The sequence below is a fragment of the Bombina bombina genome, chromosome 1 (genome assembly GCF_027579735.1).
Source record: "Bombina bombina isolate aBomBom1 chromosome 1, aBomBom1.pri, whole genome shotgun sequence".
Taxonomy (NCBI): domain Eukaryota; kingdom Metazoa; phylum Chordata; class Amphibia; order Anura; family Bombinatoridae; genus Bombina; species Bombina bombina.
Window position 1 is genome coordinate 1256062139 of NC_069499.1, and position 18936 is coordinate 1256081074.

General features: G+C 39.1%; 1 protein-coding gene across 1 annotated transcript in view; it reads left to right on the forward strand.

Annotated features, from left to right (window-relative positions):
- The window catches only part of USP10 (ubiquitin specific peptidase 10), a gene marked incomplete in the record, with an annotated part of 485306 nt that overhangs the window by 52640 nt on the left and 413730 nt on the right, over nucleotides 1–18936 (forward strand). Inside the window, 2 exon segments of the mRNA XM_053700867.1 lie at nucleotides 6711–6771; nucleotides 14162–15169. Coding sequence (XP_053556842.1) covers nucleotides 6711–6771; nucleotides 14162–15169 — 1069 coding nt within the window.

Below are 18936 nucleotides of genomic sequence, written 5' to 3' on the forward strand. Positions count from 1 at the left end.
ACGGCAAAGTGTCCTCATCAGATACCTCTATGAATGTTGAGGATGAGGATTTCACCTTTAGGTTCAAGATTGAACTCCTTAGGTACTTAAAGGGACACTGAACCCAAATTTGTTCTTTCGTAATTTAGATAGCGCATGCAATTTTAAGCAACTTTCTAATTTACTCTTTTTTTCGTTCTCTTGCTATCTTTATTTGAAAAAGGCATCTAAGCTAAGGAGCCAGTCCAGAACCATGGACAGCACTTGTTTATTGGTGGGTGAATTTATTTACCAATCGGCAAGAGCAACCCAGGTTGTATACTAAAAGTGGGCCCTCATCTAAACTTACATTCTTGCTTTTCAAATAGATACCAAGAGAAAGAAGAACATTTAATAATCGGAGTAAATTAGAAAGTTGCTTAAAATTGCGTGCTCTCACAAAAGAAAAAAATTGGGTTCAGTGTCCCTTTTAAGGAGGTTCTGCGTACTTTAGGGGTGTCAGAGCCCAAACTGAATGAAGAAAAGCCAGCTTAGAAATTAGACGACCTATTCAAACCCAAGTCGTGGGCTCCCAGTGTGTTCCCTGTTCCTTCTTTGATAGCTGATATAATTTCCAAGGAATGTGAGAAACCTGGGTTTTCCTTCTCTCCTTCATTTAAGAATCTGATCCGTGTCCCCAGCTCTCATCTAGAGTTATGGAACACTGTCCCAAAGGTTGGAGACATTTCTACTCTAGCAAATAGAACTGCCATCCTTCTAGAGGATAACACTTCCTTTAAGAATCCAATGTATCGAAAGCTTGAAGTTTATCTGAGTAAGACTTTTCTACAAGGGGGTGCGACTCTAGCTGAGTTGGTTACTGTTGAATCTCCTTTGGAAGAGATTTAGGATCACATTCAGGTGCTGTTATTCAGAATGTCTGCAACAATGCCAAAAAAAAACAGGGTTGGCGGTTGTAGCCAGTAGGTTGCTTTGGCTAAAGGCCTTGTTAGCCAATATGGTCTCAAAGTCCAGATTGCTGTCTCTCTTAGCTTTTAAAAAAAATCCTTATTTGGACCAGTATTGGATTCAATTATTTCAACGGTCTCTGGGAGGGTAAGGGAGCCTTCCTTCCCCAGTAAAAGAAATCCGGACAAAGGAAATTCAGAGGGTCGTTTTCATCCCTTTCGTCAGAGTACGCCACAGAGGAACTCTTCCTCAATCAAACCGGAGCCCCCCAGGGGCTACTTGGAAGCCGAATCAAACAATCCAAGAAGTCGTCTAAAGACTCGGTCTGCATGAAGGGGCAGCCCTGAACCGGTGTCTTCCCCGGTAGGGGGCAGATTAAGCCTGTTTCAGGGGGTCTGGCCCAAGTCTGTCCAGGACCCCTTGATAGAAGAACTTTTCCCAGGGTTACAGTATAGGGTTTTAGACTTTATCTTTAAGAGGCAGGTTTGTTATCCCTAGTTTCAAGAAGGCCAGAAAAAAGGGTGGACTTTCTTTAATGTTTCAGACCTTCAATACCTTGGGGTGATAGTTCCAGTTCTCTTGGAAGAGAGGGGCAAAGGTTTTTATTCAAAGCTCTTTGTTGTCCCAAAGGAGGGGGGGGGGGGACCTTTCGTCCTATTATAGACTTATGAAGTCTAAACAAGTTTCTGAGGGTGCCCTCCAAAGTGGAAACAATCGAGTGTATCCTTCCGCTTGTTCTCCAGAGTCAGTTCATGACTGGTGGATTTGAAGGATGCATATATTCACATTCTATTTAATCAAGATAATCATTATCTCAGATTTGCGTTTTTGGACAAGCACTTCTAGTTCACGGCTCTTCCCTTTGGCCTGAAAATAGTTAGTTTTCACAAAGGTGTAGGGAGCTCTTTTGCTAGTGGTCAGACCAAAGGGCATTGCTGTGGCCTCTCCCTCCTTGGAAGATTTCTTGGTTCAGGCTCCATATTCTCAGCAGCCTCTCTCACTCTGGTTTCTTCAGAGTAATGGTTGGAAAGTGAATCTGGAAAAGTTATTGTAACGCAGACAAGAGCAAGTTTCCTGGGAGTGATCATGGATTTGGTGGCTATGTGGATTTTTCATACAGATCAGCGCAGGATCAAACTCCAGTCAGCGTGTGACCATTCTTCAGTAGGTCAGTGTATGGAGGTAGTGGGGTTCAAGGTGGCAGTGTCAGACACTATGCCATTTGCTCAATTTCATTTGTGACCTCTACAGTTGTGTATGCTAAAGCAATGGAATGGAGATCATTCAGATATGTCTCAGATGATAAATCTGGATCCTGTCACCAGGCACTCTATCTTTGTGGCAGGCGTCAGTGCCTGTAGAGCCGGGGAATAAGCTTCCTTTTCGGGAGATAACTACAGATGCAAGTCTCTCAGGTTGGGGAGCAGTTTGGGGCTTTAGGAGAGCAAAAGCAGTATGGTCTCCTCAGGAGACGTGTCTACCTATAATTCTGGCACTCGGGGCCATCTTCAATTCTCTTCTAGCGTTTCCCTGTCTGAGTTCTGTCAGTTTTATTGGTTTTCAGTCAGACGTCACGGCGGTGGCATACGTCAACCACAAAGGTCCGACTTGCAGTTCGCTGGCTATGACTGAGGTATTTCACATTCTGACATGGGTGGAGAGTCACCAATGTCTTATATCCACAATTCACATTCCGGAAGTGGAGAATTAGGAAGTAGACAGGTTCTCCACTTGGGCAAATAGTCTCAATCAGGACATATTCAACCAGATTCTCTCATTAGGGTCATCCGGAGATATATATCATTGCATCTCGTCTCTATTTCAAACTTCCAAGGTACGGAACTCTGGCGAGTGACCCTCAAGCGGAGAAAGGTTTAATCTTTCTTTTCCCCCAGATAATACTTCTTCCTCAAATTGTAGTGAGAATCAAACCAGAGAGGGTGTCCGCAATTTTGATAGCTCCTACGTGGCCACACAGGACTTGGTATGCAGATGTCCTCTGCTCCTCCATGGTCCTCAGAAAGGGGACTTTATTAACCTCATGTCCATTCTCTTATCAAGGTCTAGATTCTCTGAGACTGCGTGGAGATTGAAGGATTAATTTTGTCTGAGAGAGGATTCTCTGAGTCTGTGATTGATATTCTTGTGTAGGTGCATAAACCTGTCACCAGGCGCATTAACCATAAGGTTTGGAAGGTTTACTTGTTTGAAACGATATAAGGATTCTGTGTATTCTTCAATTCCTTCAGGAGGGACTTGACAAGGGTCTCTAGTTGAGTTCTATTAAGGGCCAGATGTCATAATGGAGTCATAATCTCATTCTTAAAGTTTTACAGCAATGTTCTGTTTGAGCCTATGCATTCCTTGGTGTGACGATTAAGCCTTTTCCACTCAACCGTCACAAATTGGAGAGGGGTGTGGGCATGAAGGGGTTAATACCACTAAAGCCACTTGTTACCTAAAACCTTTAACTCTACAAAATACCTTAAAGGGACTCCAAATTAACCCCCAAATCATGTCCACAACACCCCAGCTTAATACTCACTGCCACCACCAAGAACTCTGAATAAAAGGGGGTGTCTTGGAAACCCCAACTAACTCACACCAATTAACATTTAGGTATCATGCCTTTAACCTTGTCTCTTCAGAGTGTGACTTTAGATATTACACAGAATTAGATTTTCTATGTTTAATAACAAAAATACTAGGGCTGGGAGATATGGGGGGGAAATCTCGTTTTTTTAAAAAAAAAAAAAACTACGATTGCGAGTTTCTTAAATTATTATAACACATTAATTTTTCAATAAAAAGTTTATTTAACACTACAGAATCTTAAAGGGATACTAACCCCGAATTTTTTCTTTCATGATTCAGATAGAGCATGCAATTTTAAGCAATGTTCTAATTTTACTCTAAGGTTAGGAGCTGGCCCATTTTTAGTTCAGAACCTGGGTAGCACTTGCTGATTGGTTTGCTACATTTAGCCACAAATCATCAAGTGCTACCCAGGTACTGAACAAAAAATGGTCCGGCTCTAAAGCTTACAGTACTGCTTTTTCAAATCAAGATAGCATGAGAACAAAGAAAAAATGATAATAGGAGTAAATTAGAAAGGGGCTTAAAATCTCATGCTCGATCTGAATCATGAAAGAAAAAAAATTGGGTTTAATATAAATGTTTCTCAATGTCCAATACACTCTGGGAGCATAAAAAAGAGCCCTGCACCTGTCCAGGAATCCAATACAGGCATATAGCAGTAGGGGTGGGGGGCTGCTCCTTTCAGAAATGCTGTGCCTTGCTGATATCAAATACATTGTAGATGCAGTTAATCCAGCAGCTAGCTAGCAGAGGGGACTGCAGTTTTGGCCTTCTTGTCAGCCGTGGGGTTAACTGCATCTATGTAGTTGAGCTGTTACTCAGAGAGTAGGCGATTGTGTGGGAGGTTCCATAATTACATACCCTAAGTTTCAGACTGCAGCTGCCCCTAGGGGGAAATATAAGGAAGTGGCTTTCCCTCCTCTTCAGTCTCGCACATGGGCTCTGCTTTGATCGGCTGCTACTGAGATCACAAACAGAAAGTGAAAGTAAAACAGTCATTTTACAAATATGTGCTAAAAGCAACCACTAGATGGAGCTGGTTTGCAAGAAATCACATACACTAGATGGAGCTGGTTTGCAAGAAATCACATACAAATCAATGCAGTTTTAAACCGCATCAGCGATTAATCGTGCAGCCCTAAAAAAATACCAATACAGGTTACACAGTGCCAAATTATAAAAACATTTAAAGTAACATATATGTAAAGATTCAATTCTTTAAAATAAACTGGGACATAACATAACACAATATCTAAACTTATTACCAAGTTCCTTGAGATATATGTGGAGAACCTGCAGTCAGTGATGTTACTCTTTCTTCTGGTCCCAGACTGGTACTGTCTAAAGGGTCTGTTGCATACTATTAAAACTCTGCTTTCTTCATTGTCTTGTCAAGGCCCCCCCGTCCTTATTATAATTTACAATCATCCAACCATACATAGCCAGCCTTAACTCACAGTATCAGGAAGTACCAGCCACCAACAGCAGGGGGGAGGAGGGGGGTCTTTAGACCACAGCATTCCTGAACACAGATGATACACAAAGAGCAGTTCAGGTTAACCTGGCAATGCTGAGACCACTATACCACCTCTGCTGGGTAGCCAATCCAGGTATCAACTACTCCTCATAAGTGTATTATGACACTTGGATATAAATGTTGCTTTCCTTAAAAAAGTGTTATTCTTATTGTCAATCTCTTCTGCTCGTAGCGTTTGAGCTGTCGGCTCTCTAGTGTGATCCCTCTTACTTGGTGTTTCACTAGGAAAAGGTGGTTTTGAGAACTAAACCTGGTTTCCTGCCTAAAACTGACATTAATCAAGAGTTTGTGGTACAGTTCTTATCCTTGTTCTTCTAAGGAGAGATTGTTGCTTAATCTATATGTGGTTAGGGCATTAAAGTTTATTACCTTCAATGATCCTAATATGGAGTTTCGGTAGTGGCAAAGTTTGTTTTTTCTTTTCTCTAGTAAGCGCAAGGGACAGAAGGCTACTGCTACTTCCTTGTCTTCTTGGTTGAGGAATCATATTCGGATAGCTTATATAGAAGCAGGTAACCATCCTCCGGCATGTATTACTGCTCACACCACTAGTTTGGTTTCTAAGTCCTAACAAGGCTTCCGTAGAACAGATTTGCGAGGCTGCTACCTGGTCTTCTCTTCGCGCGTTCACTAAATTTTACAGCTTTGATGTTGTTGCCTCTGCAGAGGCATCCTGTGGCATGAAAGTCCTTCAGACAGTGGTATCTAGTACTAAGTAACTGCCTTGCCTATTGGTCCCACCCTTTTTTATTCATGGACTTCTAAGCTTGGGTATAGATTCCCACTTTTAAGAATAGGATTTTGTGGATTCTCACTACCATTAGAAAGTAAACAAAAAATGTATTCTTACCTGATATTTTTTTTTTTTTCTTTATTGGTAGTGAGTCCACAAACCCACCCTGTGTTTTTCAGTTGGTGGTGGCTTTTCCAGTTTTCACCTCTTACTCCTTATCTCTTTTATCTCTCTTGCTTTTCCCTATCCTCTGATATGAACTTCTTGGAGGGAAAAAGGGATCCTTAAATGTTCTGGTCGGAGTGTCTTTGCCTCCACCTGGTGGCCAGGTGTTATATTCCCACTTGTAAGAATAGGATTTTGTGGACTCACTCCCATTTCCAATTTCAGGTAAGAATTTTTTTTTGTTACATTACAAGAAAGATGGAGAATAATGGAAATATATTTCAAAGTTGGTGTACTATGCATAACTAAACCTTTTTATATGACAATTTCCCTTTTATTTCCTGTTAGGTTTGATTTTAATGAATTTTATGAATGGCGATTGATAGCTCAATAATTGTGACAGCTATAAAATATTTGACCTTCTGAAGCGTTTAAAAACGTTCTGTTCTAGGAATATTTATAAGGGGTCTTGTGTTTAAACTAAAAGTAGTTAAAGGGACAGTCTCCTTCCAAAATTTGTTTAAAAAGATAGTTAACACATTTACTGCCCATTCCCTAACTTTGAACAACCAATATTGCTATATTTAAGTGGAATCCTTTAATCTGAAATGGCAAGCTACCCCACGGGTTTATAACACAAACACCTGTTACTTTTACCAGTGGTTTAAAATGAGTATTGTCATATATTATCGCTTATGTCCAAATGCATCATTATAATCTCCCCCCCCCTTTTCTCCCCTTTCTTTTCAGCTACCTCCTTTCAATGAAAATGTTTATTGTGGCCCTCAGACTTCAAATGATATCGATGATGGTATGTTAATGCTTTGGATATTTATTTTAATACTTTTTCAAACAAATCCTGATTAGTCATTTGGGCCAACACATTATCTCATCCTTTGTTTTCATCTCTGGTTTTAGACTGTTCTGACAGTCTTGTTGCATTTTTCTTAAAATAAAAATTTATAGCCAGGGCTTGAAATTGCCACAACGCTGGCTATTACAGAATTCCAAAATATGATTTTGGAACCCAACACAAAATCCAACATTTTTTTTTTCATGATTCAGAGCATTTTTAAAAAAAACTTTCCAATTTACTTCTATTATAAAATTTTCCTTGTTTTCTTGTCATCCTTGTTAAAAAGCAGTAAGGTAAGCTCATGAGCGTGCACGTGTCTGCAGTAATATATGGCAGCAGTTTTGTGAAAATATTCTACATGAGCACTAGATGGCAGCACTATTTCCTGTCATGTAGTGCTCTAAACATGCGCACGCTACCTATCTAGATATCTCAACAAAATAACGACAACATTTTTTTTTATAATCGAAGTAAATTGCATGCTGTATCTGGTTCATGAAGGATTTTTTTGGGGTTTCATGTCTTTAATGATGTAGCTGGGTGGTGGGCAGAGCCATTATTTGCAATATTGTTACATTTTCTGTTAATTAGAAATTTTACTTAAAGGGACAGTCTACACTAATATTGTTATTATTTAAAAAGATAATGCCTTTACTACACATTCCCCAGCTTTACTTAGTAACATTTAACCTCTAAATTTCTGCCTGTTTCTTAGCCAGTATAGACAGCCTCTTAATCACATGCCTTTTTATTAGCTTTTCACAACAGGAGACTGCTAGTTCATGTGGGCCATATAGATCACGTTATGTTCGCCTGAGGAGTTATTTAAGATTTAGCAAAAAACAGTACTAAATGCAAGTCAATAGATAAAAAATACAAAGTCATGTGATCAGGGGGCTGTCAGAAGATGCTTAGATACAAGGTAATCAGAGAGGTAAAAAGTGTATTAATATTACTGTTGGTTATGCAGAACTGGGGAATGGGTAATAAAGGGATTATTTATCTTTTAAAACAAAAATTATATTGTTGACTGTCCCTTTAAAGGGACAGTAAAGTCAAATATAGGCTTTCATGATTCAGAGCACACAGATTTAAGAGACTTTCCTATTTATGTCCATTATCAAATTGCACACTATACTTCTACTGGACACGTGCAAGAGTTCATAATATGAGTCTGTGATTGGCTGATGGCTTATGATGTGGGGGTTTTGGTAATTTAACCCCTTGAGTGCTAACGACTCAGAGCCGTAGCGGGCACTCCCTCACCTTGAGGGCAATCTGGTGGCTCACATCTGCTCCCACCCCAGAGATCTTTCCTGTTTAATGACAGGCATCGCCGGGGCTTGATGTTTCGCACAGCGACGGCACGTGCAATGACGGGATGACGTCACCGCGCAACTTTATTTAAAATTAACAATGGCAAGTATAGGTAGATGGGGGCATGCTGCTTAGAAGCCTGTATCTCACGGATTTAAGCAGCTACAGACCCCTAAAGCCCACCGTTGTAAAGGTAATCGCCTAACCTTTCCAATTGTATAAGTCTTGGGGGTCTATTTAAAAAAAAAAAATAAAAAAAAAAAAAAAAGTTAAAAAAAAAAATATATTTAATTTTTTTATTTTTTTTAAACCAGCTTCCCACCCAGGTGGGAAATGGCTTAGCAGCCAAAGGATTAAAGAGATAATTGCTCATTTAAAAATCAGTAGTAAGCATGCAGGGAGGGGCGCTGGCATGTGCGCTACACAGATTTAAAAGCAGGAGGGAGTGGGAAGGAGATTGAGGGAGGAATAACTTTTGGGAAAGGGATCTTTGAGGGGGGGGGCAGCTACACTACAGAAGAAAAATTGGCACTATTTTTTTTTTTTTTATTTAAGAAAAAAAAGCATAACATTTAGCAAACTGGGTACTTGTAGACAGGAGGGAAGAGAGCTGTTAGAGGTGGGTCAGGGAGGGATCAGGGGGTGGGATGTCTCAGGTGGGAGGCTGAACTCTACACTAAAGCTAAAATTAATCCTACAAGCTACCTAATTATCCCCTTCACTGCGGGGCATAATACAAGTGTGGTGCGTAGCAGAATTTAGCGGCCTTCTAATTACCAAAAAAAAATGCCAAAGCCATAAATGTCTATTTCTGAATAAAGGGGATCCCAGAGAAGCATTTACAACCATTTGCGCCACAATTACACAAGCTGTTTGTAAATAATTTCAGTGAGAAACCTAAATTTAGTGAAAAAGTTAACGATTGTTTGTTTTTATTTGATCGCATTTGGAGGTGAAGTGGTGGCCTAGGTCAATACTTTGGGTTGTCTACTAAAAAAATATATAGATAATGTCAAGGGATATTCAGGGATTCCTGACAGATATCAGTGTTACAATGTAACTATCACTAATTTACAAAAAAAAAATGGTTTAAAAATATCAAAGTGCTACTTGTATTTATTGCCCTATAAATTGCAAAGAACATGTTAACATTGGGTATTTCTAAACTCAGGACAAAATTTAGAAACTATTTAGCATGGGTGTTTTTGGTGGTTGTAGATGTATAACCGCTTTTAAGGGTCAAAGTTAGAAAAAGTTTTTTTTTTTTTATTTTAATTTTTATAGTAAATTATAAGATATGATGAAAATAATGGTATCTTTAGAAGTCCATTTAATTGTGAGAAAAACAATATATGTGTGGGTACATTTAATGAGTAAGAGAAAAATTATAGCTTAACACAAACACCGCAGAAATGTAAAAATAGCCCTGGTCCTTTAAAGTGAAAGTGAATCCTAGTGTTTTACAAACGCTAGGATTGACTATTGAAACAAATAAAGAAGACTTTCGTTCATGAAGTATGATACTTCATGTAGAAAGCTCCTTTATTTATTTCAACTGATCGCCGTTCTTAGCTTCTACAGCAGCCCACAGCTATTGGCGCCAAGCCGGATTTACTGCATGGCTATTGGTTAAGAGGTGAAAATGTCACCTCTTAGGAAAAAAATATTTTAGCCGTGGGCTGCTGTAGCAGCGAAGATACTTCTACATGAAGTATCTTATACTTCATGAATGAAAGTCCCCTTCATCAATTATTGTTGGGTATATCACTCCTAGCCAGCAGGAGGAGGCAAAGAGCACCACAGCAAAGCTGTTAAGTATCACTTCCCATCCCACAACCCCCAGTCATTCTCTTTGCCTGCGGTGCAAGGAGGAGGTGAAATTTGTGAAACTTAGAATTTAAGACCCCTCACAACGTCTAACTGCAGGCTATGAAGGACTTTCGTCTGTCTTATGCATTTTGTTTGCCTTTCTGGAAAACATAAGGGTCAGAAAGCTTCTGCCGCCACTTTTCCTCTCTGGTTGAGAAGTAAAATTCGTTTGGCATATGAGACTGCTGGTCAGCAGCCTCCTGAGAGAGTTCCAGCTCACTCCACTAGGGTGGTGTCTTCTTCTTGGGCCTTCAAAAAGGTGGCCTCTGTAGAACAGAATTGAAAGGCTGCGACTTGGTCTTCTTTGCACACTTTTTCTAAATTCTATAAATTTGATAATTTGGCCTCTGCTGAGGCTTCTTTTTTTATGAGAAAGTAGAGCTGCAACTAACTATTTTCATAATCGATTAATCGGCCGATTTTTTTATTTTTATTTTTGGATTAATAGACTAATCGGGAAAAAAATAAGTTTCCTATATTTTGAATAAAATCTGCATACTGAGTGTTACAAATATAAATTTCAGACTAAAACTTTACATTAACACAACTGTTTGTCCAATTTTTAAGCAGCAGAGCTAGAGGCGTAACTAGAAATCTCAGAGCCCCGGTGCAAGAATCCAAGAAGGCCCCCCCCGGCAATTTTTTTTAAAAAAAACATCTGTATGAATGGATATTTTGTGTGTGTTTGTGCATGAATGGATGTATTTGTGTTTATGGCTGTCTGTATTCATGTGAATGTATGGGTATTTTGTGTGTGTGTCCAGTCTATGTATAGACTGAACACACACACAAAATACACATACTGTACAAAGATACAGACAGCCATAAACACACATACATCCACTCAAGCACTAACACACACAAAATACCCTTACATGCAGATACAGACACCGATCAACACAAATATATGCACACACATATACACATACATTCACGCAGATACAAACACCCATAAACACAAATATTTTAATGTATTTGTAAACCATTTAATACACTTCAGCAGGTAAAGTGGCTAATTGAGAACAAATTAAAGGTGAGAACATTTTTGAGTAAACTGTCCCTTTAACCTCGGGAGCGTACATGTACCAGTGGAGTCTGGCAAGGTTTGGCCCAGGTGACAAGTACAGTTCAGTAGCCCAGGTACATCTATGCTGTCCCCACCCCTCTAAAATTATATATTTAATAGTTAAAAATACAAAGGAAGTGAAACACCAAGGAAATCATGAATAGGGATGTTAAATACAGAATTTTTAGTAGGGAGCTCTGTCACTGACTGCATTAGAGCAGCCTCAGCCTGCCCTGCATTCAGTATTGGTGTGCACACCTGTATAATATGTATGCCCCATACTGTGGGAAAAACATAACTGTTAGTGCGGCTAGCCGGCGATGTGTACATGAGTGACTGGTCTGCAGTGCTGACAGCTGCTGCTCCACTGGGCCCCCTGTAATAGCGCTCTCATTCTACACAAATGTATATATACATTTTTTTAATGGGCACTACTGTGCTCCCGGGATCACCCTTCTGTTTGCGCAACTCTGGGGACCAGACACCCTATAACAGTGCACACTGCACTCTCTCTTGCTCTTCAAAAAAAATGCCCTATGCTATGTCAGCGCATCCTGTGCAAAGTGACCTATTGACAATGTATGTATTTAAACTGGTTCTACACAGTTCAGTCACTGTTCTGATTCAACAACGCATGATGTCTTCATTCAGCCGCAGCGTTTAAACTAAGAGCTCTCCTCTGCAACTGCTGCTGTTACTTCCTGCTCTGAAAGCCCGCGCTGCAGATTCACACACACAAACCGCTCACTGACTACACGTGCAGTCAGGAGCAGTTCCTTTTCGACAGGGCACCGGCTGAGCTAAAAATTACAATGTAGCGGAAAATGTAAAAAATAATTAAATATATATATATTTTTAATAAAACAAGTTTGTGCTGAGGCCCCTGCACCTCCAGGGCCCGGCCGCGACCTCTGCATCACAGATAGTTACGCCCCTGAGCAGAGCACATTTTTATAATTAAGCAAAATAAAACCACAAACTGTTAGAAAAGAGGTAGAACTAGACAGGCTATCACTGTTAAAAACATTCTGTTATTCACTCTTTCAGAAACTTTACATTTAAATGCAAAAATGTCAGCATACCGACAAGCTTCTGGCTGAGGCCGGCTCTTTTTGCTTTTTTGCCTGCAGCAGAGAAGAAGCACTGACATGGTGTTAATGTGCCTGAGATGCATAATTAGGGTTTTGCCAAAGTGGGATATTTATCTTTGTTAGCTCTTCACCAATGCTAAGTGTTTTCCACTTTGGCAAGGGGCTTCTTAACAAAGTAAGCCTGGACTTTATTCTAAAATAAAGAAATATCTTGAATATCTATATGCAATGGAAAATTATATTATCTGGTACATATCACAATTTATTAAAAATATAAAAGTCAAGTGATAAGGACTTTATATAAATTACAGGACAAAGCTATACACATTTATCTATACAGTACATATAATCAGCAATATCAAGCAATCCGCTAATAATTGTGCAAACAGATAACAGTGCACATTAATTTGAAATTACAAATCCCATCAATCTAGGGCTAGGTGTAAGTAACAAGCTAAGCACTATATCATGCAAAGCATAGTCTCAAAACACCTGATTTAATATAAACAATCCAAATGACGACTGCTATTACTTCTGGGTAGCACATAAGCCAGGAGTAGTTGTAAACTGTACTGAAAAAGTGAAAAGTAGATGTCCTTTAGGCTAAGGACATAACCATAAAACACAATACAATGTGCAGGGTCTCATTGTAGTGAAGCAGCTGGTGTTGTGCCCAGACCAACTAATTGTCAGCGAATCTCATAATTGATTAGTTGGTTTGCAAATATTTTCATTATCGATTATAACGATTAGTTGTTGCAGCTCTAGGAGAGAGGTTCTGCAAGCAGTGGTGCCTTCTGTTTAGGTTACCTGTCTTGCCCTCCCTAATCATCTGTGTCCTCTAGCTTGGGTATTGATTCCCAACAGTAATTGATGATTCCGTGGACTTGCCATGTCTTAAGAAAGAAAACGTAATGTATGCTTACCTGATAAATTTTATTTTTTTCTCGACACGGTGAGTCCACGGCCTTCCCTGTTTTTCAGACAGTTTTTATATAAACCTCAGGCACCTCTGCACCTTATTTTCTTTCTCTCATTTCCTTCAGTCGAATGACTGGGGGTCGTGGGAAGGGAAGGGATACCTGACAGCTTTGCTGTGGTGCTCTTTGCCTCCTGCTGGCCAGGAGTGATATTCCCAACAGTAATTGATTCCGTGGACTCAACGTGTCAAAGAAATACATTTATCAGGTAAGCATACATTTTGTTTGTTTCAATAGTCAATCCTAGCGTTTGTACAACGCTAGGATTGACTTTCACTTTAACAGCAAGAAAATTGAAAAGTGCTTAGGTCACTAAGGGGTTAATTGAAGAGTAAAACAAGGTAGACTCAAGAGTTCAGGAGTGTGCACGTGTCTTTAGTACTCTATTGCAGCAGTGTTTTGCAACATTGTGATACAAAGCTAAAAATGTTGCAAAACACTGCTGCCATAGAGTACTAAAAAATGAAAATTTAACTTTACTATCCCTTTTAAAGCAGGGGCACTTTAATTCATTAAAGTTTACAAAGACGCTTATTTTTTTAAATACTTACCATTTTGTTACGGTAAACACAACGCCGATCCTCCGCCCGCATCTCCTGCAAATCGATGACTAATCTTGTTTCCTCCAATTTTTGCGTGCCCCCTTTGGTGTCCAGCTCTCAAGGGGCATGCAAAGATTGGAGGATGCCACATTAGTCACCCATATACTAAAGAAAGCCGGAGATGCGGGCGGAGGATCGGCATTAAGTTTACCATGACGCAATGGTATTTGTTTTTTAAAAAATATACGTCTTTATAAACTTTAATGAATTAAAGTGCCCCTGTTTTTTGAGATAATTTTTTATAAAAAAATGTTTCATTCATTAAACTTTACAATCACTTTAAATCATACTGCCCATTGATTTTTACATGTCTTTTTTATTAAATATCCTTAAATGCTTTACGTTTTTAATCTGTTTAAAAGAATATATAGAACTTTTGTTTTTAAACAATAAACTGGGTTTATAAATATTTTTTTCCAGACGAAGAATATCAGCGGATTGAGTTTGGTGCAAATGAGAACCTTGACACAGATGCATCTCTGCTGAATAACACAGATTACAGTATTTCAAGCACCCTGAATCCTCAGGCTCCAGAGTTTATACTTGGCTGTACTCCTCCTACCCAGAAAACTCAAGAGGATATCCTAAATGAAAACTTTGATGCCGCTGACTGCCAGTTTACAGAGTCTACACATGCTGATGGCAATGGCAACGCAGATAGTGATGGCACATCTGGCACTGGGCAGCGTGAGCGCAAAAAAAAGAAAAAACGACCCCCTGGATACTACAATTACTTAGAAGGTGTTGCCGATGGCAGTACCACAGCAGAGACTCTTTTAAATGGACATGCAAACTCAGCTGGACTTAATAGTATAAGCCCAGATGACCCTGATCTTACAGAAGATATACCAGTGTGTTCAGCCTCTCCTAGGACTTGTGTTAGCCCAGATAATTTTGTGGACTTCAATAATGAAGCACTTTCAGATAATGCTTCTTTGTCTGATGCACTAGACGATAACAGGACTGCTGGTCAGCCTGAGGAATGCAGTGTTACTAGTTCTGAACAATCTTGCATCCCCTCAGACAGTGGGAGAGAGAGCCCTGTAAGGACAGCTATTGTCCAGCCTTTTGCTGTTACTGATACTACTGAAACCCTTGGAGTTACCAATGGGCAAACACTTGAAGCCTCAGATGAAGACACTGCCTCTAATGGAGTGGAATTGCATATTGAGGATAATGATTCGGAGCAAGCCAAACCAGAGGATATTTCAGTGGCTCAGGCTGTGCCCCCAGCTTCTGTCAATCCCCCAGCTAAGTCTTGGGCTAGTCTTTTTCACAATTCCAAGCCCTCCCCAACTACACAGGTGGCCTATGTTGAGACTAAGCACCCCCCTCCTGCTGCTTCTCCCAATATCCCTGAAAAACAGACTGAAGTTAAAGAGGGACCTGTTCCAGTATCAGAGGATCCAGTAGCTATAAACATTGCAGGTATATCTCAGGCAATATATAAACCTAACCTATAGGTTGTGTCTACAACTTATAAAGGCAGATGTTAACATTTAGTGGTTTCCAATGTAGGATTGTTATATTGCAATCTTATTTTGTTCCATGACTTTTTAATTGGTCTTAAAAAAAATCTTTCATTATAAGTGTATGAAACGAAGGATAAAAAAAAGTTGAGGCCAAATCATTGTAGTCTGCTAATGTTTAATGCAAACTCAAGTATGAGCTTATAAAAAGATATTGGTAGAACTAAAGCAAGGTTTGACTGACATCTCATGGAATTTTACTTTTCTTTTAATTGTATGTTGTATTCCGTTTAGCAGTATGCAAACTACCTTTTTTGGTTCGTACACTAGTGTGGTTTCTCAGTATTCTTTGTCAGTCACGTTTGAGCATCTTGTGGACAGACACTGGTGTACCACTGACAGTCATATTTTTCTACTATTCATTGAATTTATCTAGTTCAGGACCAGGTAATATAAAAAAATATTAAGTTATACTGGGTCATGGAGCCAGCGGTCCTTATAGAGAAGGTTTATTGCCACCTAAATTCACTCCTAGTTGGTTAATAAGATAACAGAAATGTATGTGTTTGCTATCCATTTACCTATACATTTTACCCTTTTGCAGGTGGTTAACACACAGCACTGTATTTTTTCAATATTGCTTGAATATAACTTAACACGTTAGTACAATTTTTTTTCTTTGTACTTTTATGGCCCTTTATGCATCTATTTACACTTGTCTATATACACACACACACACACACACACACACACACACACACGTGTGGAGCATATGCACATATGCCCCAATCTCCCATATTCCCATATAAACACTCTGTTACATAACTTCACAGTGCCTCAGTTTATCGGCAACATAACACACACTACTAATGCCTGTTTTTTTCCAGATTTTCCAATGGAGATTCTGGAGATTTCCAGCTTTGTGCCTTTTCTATGCAAGTGTTGTGCTAAGAACATTTCTATCATACATGTGGAAAGCAGAATTTTCTTTTTTTTTGTCTGAAAATGTTAGGTGCATAAGTAAGAATTAAACTTCAAGCAGCATTTGCAGTATACATTGTTGAAAATACTGCTGTCGTATACATGTCTTGAGCATTATTATATATCTTACAATTGTTTGCACTAGATTTTTTTACAGACACAAGCCTGCTACTCCTCCTCGGAAGAATGCACACTAGGCATCAACTTTTGGCTATTTCGCTGCTCGACTTTGGTGTAAAAGTGCAACACACAATCAAATATCCGTATAAATCCAGAATTGTGTTTCGCTTTTAGACAACGAAAATAGCTGAATGCATCTGCCCATGCCTAGTGTGCATGGTTGTCTTATGCCATGCTTTCTGAGTGATCAGCTCCTACTAAGCAGGAGTGTATACACACACACACTAAATCTATAGTAGCTTATCTAAATAAAGACTATTCATCCAACCTATAAGGTAAACTATATAGTCAACATATTATTCCAAACAAGGAAGAAATTAAAGAATATGATATAAAACAATGCCAGTGTAGATATGAATTCAAACCCTTTGATGTTAAGGGCTCAAGTATAAATGTCCATAATGCTGCTTATTATAATAATAATTTACCCCTGACATCACCATAAGGTAAGGGTAGGTACAAAAATCAATAATTGTATACTTTAAATCTTCAACAGAATGTAGTTTGCAAAGTGACGTGCTACGTGCTGGTCTAAAGTTCATTTTTGTAAAACAAAACAAATGGCCGAACGGTGGATAGCCATTCTTGTCTGTGGGCAATCATTGATTTGACCCATGTAGCATAGCCCACAAATACACTGCAAGAAATAGTGCTAGTGAGGCTGTGTATATGGTAGAATTTTTATATATTTTTTTTTGTACAATGTGTAAAATATTGTCCTTTTACTAAACCATTGCATGTAGTGCATCCCAGGCATCTTAAACATCCTGGTTTTGACCACTCGGGGGAGCAAAACACATCAGGCGCTTGCTTGGTTGGCTAGTCATGCTTTGTATTTTTATATTGATAAAATTAAAGATTTTTGTTTTTACTTTTATTGCACACCCTAGTGCTCCTTAGTTATTGCGTATGTGTTGGCTCGTGGTGGCGTGATCTACCGCAGTAACAGCACTTCAGGTCAAGGTCGCCTCTTTTTGAATATGCCGGTCACAGCCTGGAGCCTGTTTGTGTGCGAACATCCTGGTTTTCTTTGAATAGCATTGTTTAGGATCAGTTCAAACAAAAAATATCCCTTAAGGACCTTGCTCTCTTAAAGCCCATTCGTTGGTTGTAATGTCTGTTGGAATAATGTCTGGTCAGAGGTAATATTAATCCAATATTGCTCTTTTGTCACTAGCGAATGTTGTGACAAAGGTTTATATTTTTTTATTTGAGGATATACATGAACATGTAAAGGCAAGCAAATATACAGTTAGTATACAAATGTCTAGATAACATGTTGTGCTAGATATACATAGAAAAACAAACAAATTCCTCTTTCTGTCCCTTATTTAAAGGGACAGTCTAGTCAAAATTAAACTTTTATGATTCAGATAGGGCATGCAATTTTAAACAACTTTCCAATTGACTTTTATCAATGAATTTGCTTTGTTCCCTTGGTAGTATTTTTGAAAAGCTACACCTAGGTACACTCTAACTGATTTATAAACCGTTGAAAACCGCCTCTTAGCTCAGAGCATTTTGAAAGTCTTTCACAATTAGACAGTACTAGTTCATGTGTGTCCTATAGATAACATTGTGCTCACTCCCGTGGCGTTATTTAGGAGTCTGCACTGATCGGCTAAACTGCATGTCTGTCAAAAGCACTGAGATAAGGGGCAGCCTGCAGAGGCTTAGATACAAGGCAATCACAGAGGTAAAACATATATTAATATAACTGTTGGGTTTGCAAAACTGGGGAATGGGAAATAATAGTTATACAGACAAAAGAAAATAAATAACACAAGGCAAGATGTGGTTAACTAGACCTGGGTACAGACTGTCTACTCTAAAACAAAGCGTTATCGTAAACTACTTGCTTATGAATTGATAGTCCAGAAATTGGTTTGCAAGACAAGCAGGGCTTGATGAGTATTTAAAAGTCGCCTAATTGAGTCGGGGGATTCTGATTGGTAGCCGTGATAGTCTCTGGTTTGCAGAACTGTGTTTTTGTTAAGCTCAGGAACTGTACCGCAGTATAATGGCTGAATACAGTACTATAGCTGTAGAATGTTTTGAAAAATCAGCGGATAGTTAGATGATCGGCTAGAGCTCTCGTAGGATCGCTGTTTGGACATGCCCCCAGCATCATCCAATATCTTATAATGATTTCCCCGTTGTTAAAACCATTCCTGCAATAACTGTAACTGTATTTGGACTTTCAAGTGTCCATGTTGTCCTGCAATACCCTCTTGAATTGTGACTTAGGGAGTGCTTGCTTCAATGTTGGCGGTTAACACTGAGCAGTGAATTAAAGTCTGTAGTTTCCTTTCTTAAGAGAGTGGATTGCAGTTTACCATTTTCTTTGTATAAGCAGACCTCCAAGAATTCTATCCTCTAAATTCATTTTAAAAGATAATTCCAGATTAAATTTAACAATAACTATTCCTGTTATTCACTTTCTGTGCCAGACAAAATTAAACATGAGTTATCAATGTACCGTTTAATCCTGGGGTAAAAGAATTGGTGGGTGCCTACAGTTTTTGTATTCTGCCATATATAAATTGACACATTGGACCCCATTTC